Below are 9319 nucleotides of genomic sequence, written 5' to 3'. Positions count from 1 at the left end.
CCTTGAAGGCTTGAACCATTCTGTAGTCTCTCTGTTGATTTTGAGAGAATATGACACTTTTGTGACACATTCCTCAATCCGGTGAATCCATCGTGGGGGGAATCCAAAACCTTTTAAGGTTACCCACAAAAAATGCCATTCAATTCTGTCATAGGCTTTTTCCATATCCAACTTTAGTGCACACCAACCCGTTTATTTTTGATTTATGGAAGGTGTTAAGTATTTCTTGTACTACAAGAATGTTACCATGTATTGAGCGATCAGGGGTAAAAGCATTTTGTAAGGGGCTAACCGATTTCTTTAGGATTGGACATGGACGATTAACTAGGATTTTTTATATGGCTTTGTAGATTGTGTTTACCAGGCTAATTGGTCAAATATAATTTGGGGTTTCTGAAATATCTGTCTTCGGTATTTAGGTAATAAGAGTATGGTTCACAAAGGGGGGGAGATGCCCATGCGAAAAAAAACTTTGAATTTCTATGTTGATGTCGTTTTCAACTATTGGCCAGTAGGCTTGAAAAAATTTAGCCCCAAAGGCATCGGAGCCGGGGGATTTATTTGGATTCATATCTCAAAAGGCCCTTTTTATTTCTTCTTTAGAGATTGGACTGAGGAGGGTGTTACAATCATCTGGTGACACAATCGGTTCGATAAACGAGAGATCAATTTGTCGACTAGTAGGCGAATTAGAACTGAATCTATATTTAAAGGAGTCAAGGAGAAGTTTGTGAATTTCCTCTTTAGATTCTACCCAAATATCATCAGTATCTTTTAATCTGTAAATTGTGTTAAGAGCTATATTTTTACGCATTTTATTGTAAAAAAATCTTATATTTCTATCACCTTGCGTAAGCCAATTTTTCTTAGAAAGGGCGCCCCAATGTCGTTGGCCAAAGAGTAGAAGTTTTTCTCATTGGCGTAGCATTCTATTCATATGACTTACCAAAATCGGGTTAAAGGGTTGTATTCGTAATGCTTCCTGGAAATCCTTTATTTTTTTCTGCATTAAGTATGAGCTTATTATTATTATTCCCATATCTTTTTTGTGCCCAATGTTTTAATTCGATTTTTGTACGTGACAATTTTTGCTGAATTCTGTAAAATCTTAAACCTCGAATTGGTGATGGCCACGTTTTTTTCACGATTGCAAGAGCATCGGCCTCGAGTGTCCAATGGTTTTGGAATCGAAAGGGTCGATGGGGCATAATTTGATCATTGTAATGAGAATCGTAAATTAGAGGAGCGTGGTCTGATATTGTAAAGACGTCATATTTTATTTGACTTTTCGGGAAAATTAGAAGGAAGTCATTTCTACATATCGCTCTATCTAATTTTTCATAAATAACATTGTTATTGACACATTGCTTCCATGAAAATGAATTTTGGGTACTAGGGATGTCTATTGCATGAGTATTTGCTATAAAATTAGGTAGGCGCTGTAATTGGTGAGGAAGAAACGATCTCCCTCCAATTTTGTCATTTACACACAGCATTTCATTAAAGTCTCCAAGAATAATCCAAGGCATAGTAATATTTTAGTTAAAGGAATCAAGGTAATCCCAAAATTAATTTTTATCAGATTCTTGTGCTGCACCATAAATGCCGCTTATTAACAATTCACAGTTTAGAGGTTTAAAAATAATAGTTAGGTGGGAACACCTTTCTATCAAAGTAGATTAATTGATACTGATTTTATCATCATTCTAGCAAACCTAAATGCCACCAGAGTGACCATTTGGTTCGATAATAAGTGTGCGATCAAAATGTAGAGATTTTAGTATTCTAATACCGTTGACAGAATTCGCCATAGTTTCCAAGAAAAAGATTACGTCTGGTTTATGCTTGCTTTTTAAATGTACTAGTTCAGCCAATGCTTCGGGTCTTTTCCCACCTCGTATATTCTAGCATAAAATTTTCATAATCATAATGTGTGATCAGTTAAAAGGGCCTTTGCCACATAAGATTCATCGCGAGTGTCAAAAACTCGGTTCCAAGGGGTTAAAATAACCCATTCATCAACCAACATTATAATCATTTTTAAAACTTTAATTAAAACAACATAATAAGAAATTGAGCCGGTACATAATAGTAGCATGAGCCACGGATGGAAAGAGTTTTTGGTTACCCTGCAAGGTAGCTGTAAACAAGAACATAGGCAAAAATAAATCATGAAATACAGGAAAAGAGAATACAGTGCATTCAGAAAGCATAACTTCAGGTTAATAGCCAACAGAACATGCCGAAAGATGGGAATTTGAAAGCTTAGGTTAAGACCTTGATAGAATAAAAGAGTCCAACAAAGTCGTAACTCAAGAAACTGTAAAACCATCTTTCCAACAAAAATAAAGGGTATAACTACCTGAGAATTGAAGACCCAAAGACCCAAGGTACCAACAGCATTTAAATTAGGAACAAAACGACATAAAACCTTTGAAATCATGACAATATTAAAAATAGAACCACCACTAGCAACAACACAACAATATAAATCAAGGTATAAATTAAGAGTGATTTCCAACAAGACAATCATAAGCAAGGAAGGAACAAGAACTAGCTTGTAAAATACGACTAGAATCAAAATGAGCATAACTATATATAAAGCATAGGTATTCCAGAAAAGGGAAAGTAAAAGCTTCGAAATGGTGAAAAAAGATTACATGAATACAACATAAGAGTTCTTGAATATAACATCCAATAAACATTATTAGTGAAAAAGATAAAAACAACAAAATTTAGCTTACAAAAATAAGTATCAGAAACATAGCAATCCAAGAAAAGGTAATGGCAAAAAATTGGAATAACATGATTCCCATGCAAAAGGACGGTAAATCCAAAGATAAATAGACAAAGAGTAATTAAAATAAACTTAGGATAATAACAAGGAGTAAGGTTCACAAACTTGCAAGAAGGAAAAATAGACAAAAGAAGAGACAAAATTAAGAGGCAGCCCCCATTTATATATTTGATAAACAAATAACGTTTATATAATCAAGTTGGCATCTGACATGTCGCTGACATTGGCGGTTGACTTGTCTCTGCGGATGATTTATTTTGTCGTGGAAGCCACGTATATTAACGTCTCCTTCCTTATATGCCGGGTAAATCGACGGGGTTGTAGGACATCGTTAAGTAACGATGACTACAACAATGTTGGAATTTATTAAGCAGTTGGTTGTTCAAGAAAATTCATCGGTACCCTTTACAGTAGCTACGGAGATGCTCAAGTTGGGTTTGAAGTGACAGAGTGCGAGTTCAGGGGAGCGCTTCGGTTCCTCTTCGCCGTACTGGTTCAATTCCAATCTGTTGTAAGTGAGTGTAATTTTGCACGTCTGTTAATCAATTTATTATTATATTCAAAACTATTATCTTGAGTCCTTAGTAAATTGGTAGGATTATAGATGAAGTGATGTATTATATTCAGCAATTATAGCCTTAAAACTGTTAATTGTTGAGTAATTTTGCATTATTTAGTCGCCTCTTAATTAATTGGGTGATGTATAAGTTGAATTATGATTATATGAGCAAAAACTAGAAGTTAAAAAGAAAATGCAATGTCCTAATTTTAATTAATACACATCAATTAGCCGTTTGGATGCTGAAATTTCTCAAAAATTGCTGGTTATGGTGTAGAATTGAATTGTGTTGATTGTGTGCCAAATGAAGAAGGAATTTTATGTGTGGAAATATTAATGTTTGTGATTGAATTTGAATTGGGTTTTGCTATTGACCATGGTTGTAGTGTTGATGGTTTTACAATCTTGCTTGAAATGTTTGTAATGGTTATATTTGGGTATGTATGTGCTGTAGGTGTACTCATTTTCAGACAATAAATGGAGGCAGGTGGTATTGAAGTAGGTGTTGGGGGTGGTGGTGTGTTTGATAATGGTATTGGAAATGGTCCAAATGTTCATGAGGAACCTTGCACTGATGATGTGTTTAACACACCGGTTGTCGATATACCTGTTGAGACTATGCAGACTGGAGTGGGAAGCAATTATGTTTGTGAAGTAACACCCTATGTGGAGGCTCCTAGGGTGGGAATGGTGTTCAAGACTTTGTTAGATGTAGAGCAATATTACAAAGAGTATGCAAAACAACAAGGCTTTGGGGTTAGTAGGGTTGCTGGAGTGAAATCTAAGTGTGGTGGTAGACATAGGATTGCAACAAAATGGAGGTGTGAGTGCTGGGGTGCGCCAAATATGAGGGCTTTAAGGGAAGCCAAAAAAAGGGCAAAAGGTATGGAAGTTGCAGGTACAGTTGGGAAAGTATGGGACAAAGTTTGTGAAGATGAAATTAATAGGCAGAAGAGAAAGTCTAAGAAGTGTGAGTGTAAGGCTACGATCTATGCAGGACGTTCTAGTGAAGGGATTGGGTAATTAGGAAAGTGGAATTGGAACATCTGAACCATTCACCTAAACCAGAGGACGCACAACTTGTGAAAGAGTACCGAATGAAGAAATTAACGTCGTCGGTACGGAGAAAATTGTTGCATTTCTTTGATCAGGGTGTACCTATATCCCAAATCTATGGGTATCTAGAGTTAGATCGTGTTGGTGAAAATGGGTTGCATTTGACTGTAAATGACCTGCAGCATGAAGTGTACAAGGCTAGGAGGCTAAGGATGGTAGGGGGAGATTCAACTGCTATGATGGCATATTTTGAAAAAATGCAAGCTGATAACTAAAACTTTTACCACGCGCAGCGTTTGGATGGTTTGGGACGTTTAAAGGACATGTTTTGGGTTGATGCTCGCAGTCGCGTGGCTTATGAGGAGTTTGGCAATGTTGTGTGCTTTGATGAAACATACGTAACTAATGATTATGATCTCCCATTTGTGAACTTCGTTGGTGTTAACCATCACGGGCAGACAATTTTGCTAGGGTGCGCTCTAGTTTCCCATGAGGATTGTGATACCTTCAGTTGGATATTTAAACAATGGTTGTCATGTATGAACAACCGTGCTCCAAAAGCCATTCTAACAGATCAGGCAGAAGCAATGAGGAAGCCTTTGGAGGAAACCATGCCTGGCACTCGACATCGGTGGTGCATTTGGCATATTATGAAGAAATTACCTGAGAAACTCGGGAAATGTGAAAGGTATGTCACTTAAATTTGCGGTAAATTTAATTTCATCTTTAAATTAATATTGGTAATATAAGTGTCATAGTTTCTGATCCTTTTTGTGTGTAAATATTCTAAACTTTAAGTGTTGTTGTTAGTTTAGTTAAGGACTATATATATAAATAACGTGTTTGAATTGAGTGTTTGTTCCTTAGGTATGAGAATTTGAAGAAGGAGCTTAAGTCAATTGTCTATGAGAGTCTTAACGTGGAGGAATTTGAGAACCGTTGGATTTCCTTCATTGAACACTATAAGCTTCAAAATAACGAGTGGCTAACTTACTTGTACGCTGAGCGCCACATGTGGGTACCTGCATTCATGAGGGAGTATTTCTGGGCTGGTATGAAGACAACACAACGTGTAGAGAGTATAAATAGCTTTTTTGATGGTTTCTTGAACCGGAATACCAAGTTGTACGAGTTTCCTGTGAAGAATTCAAAGGCAATGAAAAAAAGGGTTTCAGATGAGACGGATGCTGATGCTAATTGCTCCAAGTTCCTTCATCGTGTTGCAACTAGTTACAAGTTGGAGAAGGTGTTGAAGAATTTGTACACTGATCGGATGTTCCAGGAAGTGCAAACAGAATGCATTCGCATGAATTATTGTTGCTCCCGTGAAGAAACAAAGGTGTCTGAAAATGTTAGTCAATATGTTCTTGAGGATAGTGTCTGGATTGTGCTGGAGGGATCTAATGAGGAGATTATCACCGATAGGAAGAGGTACTACTGTGCTATGTACAACAAGGAAACTAAAGAGGTTTCTTGTGAATGTAGGAAATTTGAGACCCATGGAATCATGTGTAAACATATGATGAGGGTGTTAGACCTAAATCATGTTTATGACATACCTTCTAAGTACATTTCTAATCGTTGGCGTAAGGACATACTTCGAAAACACACTCTAGTTAAGGTGGCCTACCATGAACCTGCAGAGACGGTGGAGGTGAAAAGATACAAGAAGATGGTGAGTGCGTTTGAAGTAATATGTGATGTAGCTGCCATGGTAGATGATGAGAGTGTTGAGATTGTGTTAAAGGGCTTAACAGAGTTGGAGACAAAAATAACAAAGAGGAGGGGAATGAAATTGGCTCAGACATTTGGCATCAACTACCTTGGAGAGGGAAACGCCACGGTATAGACAGTGTCTGATGGGGGAGCTTCAGCCTGTATAGACCAAAATGGAGAGTTCACTGACAGTCAGGATGTTGCACCAACCCCTTAGTCGACATTTGTTGATCTAGTTCCCAAACAAAGGGGGCGTGGGAGACCTAAGGGAAGTCGTAATAAGACTCAACATGAGATTGGCTACAAGATTCCAGCTTAGAAAAAGGGGAGACAAAAGGTATGTGACCTGTGTTTGTAAATACTAGTTTAGCAGTAACTGGTTAAAATTTTTGTTGATCAAGTTGGTCTTTAAACTAATTGATGTTGTGTTTTTATCACGATTGTTTTATAGGTGTCTAATAGCGATGCTTCTGATTTTCAACCTGATTATAGGGTGCAGGTTTCTAACAAACTTCCTGTAAGGTCCCAAATAAGATCAGGAATATGAATATTGGTATTGTTGCGCTTGTTCTGGTATTTGATTATATCTTTGTATGTAACAGGTTACTCAAAGCAGGACAAGTAAGAAGAAGGCTCCTACTAACTGTGTGGCCTTGGACCATATTCCTGAATACAACATACTGCTAAATAGCCCGTTGGGGTCAACTACGGTTTTTTCACAAAGTTTCTAGCTGCCATTGAGGACCTACATTTTCTGTGTTGGCTGAAATATGGTTAGATAATTGTGTAGGAATCCATTGTGTATTTTGTTTAATTTTTTGCGGGACTCACTTAATGAGAGTAAACTATTTGTTGGGTTGTTTTTATGCATTACCATGTCGACTCTAAGATAATTTTCGTATGAGCCGGAATCACAGTTTGGAGAGTTGCTTTTTCTCATTGCCAAATTTAGGCTTAAACCGTAGCTTGATAATATCTATTTTGTTACATGTTTCTTAGCAAGTTGCTAGCATAGTTCATTTTATCCAAACTAGGTTTGTTACCAGATTATATGGCTAACCAATTTCTTTAACTGCAGTTCATGATAAAAATAGATCGCAAACTATTATGCTATGCTATAGGTATATGTACGTAGTTGTTCCTCAGTTTTAAAAATTGTATTTGTAATACCGGTTCATTGGTTTCTAATTAAACTGGAATAATGAAGTAATTGGACTAGGCTTTTGCAGCTGGCAATATAGAATATTCAATTGGGCTAAAGTAGTAATTGGGCTAACTTCTTGCATGGCACATAATGGTACTTATTGGCCTAGTACGTAATGGTACTCAATTGCAGGGCTTTGAATTTTTGTGTACTTGAAAAGTGTATGTTTATTTTGGCTCTTGAAATTTATTTTCGACATATTTGTATGTACGCCTCATATTTGTAAAATACAATATTAATTTAATTTTTATATTTATTTTAATTTTGACAGTTTCTTAAGCTATTTTAATTTATCTAATTTAATTTCTACATTTTTAAACCGCTCACCCCCAGCTTATTTGATCTTTTACGTTTGAAATTTTAAACTGCTCTTATGACACTGATCAAAGGATTGCAACATGAACTTTCACTAATACAACGAAGTACATACATTATGCTAAGAGCACTATCTACGCCGAACATACACCAAGTAAAACTTGCATAAGTAATACTTATTCCACAAACAACAATATTTAGAAACATGATGATTAATTTACTAAGCAGCACTCTAAGATAGAAGTTGTAGCCACACAAGTAAACAAAATGAGTCAAAAGATTAACTAATAAATAACTACTTTAAGTTGGATATTCCCCTAGTAAGGACACGATTCACCCTTCACTTACATATTATCACTAATTTCTTGTGCTAGGCATGATACACATCCCAAAGTACTTTTTGATCCACTTTGTTGGCTTTGCCTTCCTAACGATTTGTCCAAGACGACCGAAGCTGAGTCTACGGGCAAAACCTGCCTTGGTGCTTTCCTCGTTGCACCAAGGAATCATGGGGTCTTGAGGGTTCCTAAAAGGGCTTTCGTTAAATATTGGAGAGTAGTTAAACAAATAATAGGGGGGAGATCCTATGTCGTGGTTAAAGTAGTGAATGAGGCTCTCTTCAGCATCTTCATTTTCACCACCATACTCTAGCGCTAGTAGTGCAGCGAGAGGAGGGTTATGAGTGGATCATATTTTTACAAGTTGGGTACAAGAAACATGTCCATTGTTGTTGTTTTGGAAGAGCACTAGCACGGATGTATGTGTGTTATGAGCAAACTTTGTGACTTATGAGGCAGGGATATGTTGAAAGGGGATGCAAACTAGTGCTTGCATTTTATACTAAGTAAAAGATGAGGACTTATCACTCTTTATCTTAGTAGTAAATGAATTTGGTAAACATTATCTCAAATGCATCTAATGCATTGTGCCTCCATTTTGTGACTACCCATAAAGGTTCATCAAATCACCTTTCACATGGACAATGCACATTGGTTATTAATAGTGTCTAGATGGGTTAAATATAAAAACTCCTATTGTCGTCTTTAACAAATTAGCTACATTAAAAAAAATAGCTTTTCATAATCGACATATCATTATGTTACACACATAAGTCTTAAAAACTTTAACTAACAAGGTGAGCAATTAGTGGTGTTTTAGTGTAACCAAACTCACAAATCTCCCTATTTTTGATATGGTTTAATTTTTTGTACTAACAACGGGTAATTTTGAAAGCCCTTTTATAATCACTACATTTACTACATAAAACATTAAAAAAGGTTTCCTAAGTGACCTAACTTGATTAACTAAACACGAGATTAATTGGTTGGTATCATTAGGTAGCTACATAAAAATATCCAAATAACAATCAAAGTTAAACTTGCCTGTCACAACAAAATTTAATAATTGGCATAACACAAGAAAATTCAAAATATGCATTCACAAAAACACAACCTTTTATTTATACTCTAATACCATAGAGGCCATACAAGGCTGTTAGTTACATTAAGAAACATAGTCCATTAGCCTAACTTAGGATACTAGGAACAACTTACCATTAGCCAATTAATCCCACAAACCATAAACTAAATCCTACTGCCCATGATTACATAACCACGCATCACCTAGATATTTAATAATGTCAACACAGGTACCCCACTTGAAAGCACACATT

At 36.2% G+C, this 9319-nt stretch overlaps 1 protein-coding gene across 1 annotated transcript; it reads left to right on the top strand.

The window, feature by feature from the left end:
• Positions 1 to 3952: 3952 nt before the first annotated feature.
• LOC145556102 (protein FAR-RED IMPAIRED RESPONSE 1-like) lies at positions 3953 to 6998 on the top strand. Its single transcript, XM_081617774.1, has 4 exons — positions 3953 to 5100; positions 5280 to 6465; positions 6580 to 6645; positions 6731 to 6998. The coding sequence occupies exons 1-2, from the start codon at positions 4736 to 4738 to the stop codon at positions 6259 to 6261; spliced, it is 1347 nt and encodes a 448-aa protein (XP_081473900.1). The 5' UTR covers positions 3953 to 4735; the 3' UTR covers positions 6262 to 6465; positions 6580 to 6645; positions 6731 to 6998.
• The last annotated feature ends 2321 nt before the right edge of the window (positions 6999 to 9319 follow it).

This window comes from Chenopodium album, chromosome 8, assembly GCF_948465745.1.
Source record: "Chenopodium album chromosome 8, dcCheAlbu1.1, whole genome shotgun sequence".
Taxonomy (NCBI): domain Eukaryota; kingdom Viridiplantae; phylum Streptophyta; class Magnoliopsida; order Caryophyllales; family Amaranthaceae; genus Chenopodium; species Chenopodium album.
The sequence above is the reverse complement of the archived record's forward strand: the minus strand, read 5'-3'. Positions and strand labels throughout refer to the sequence as shown.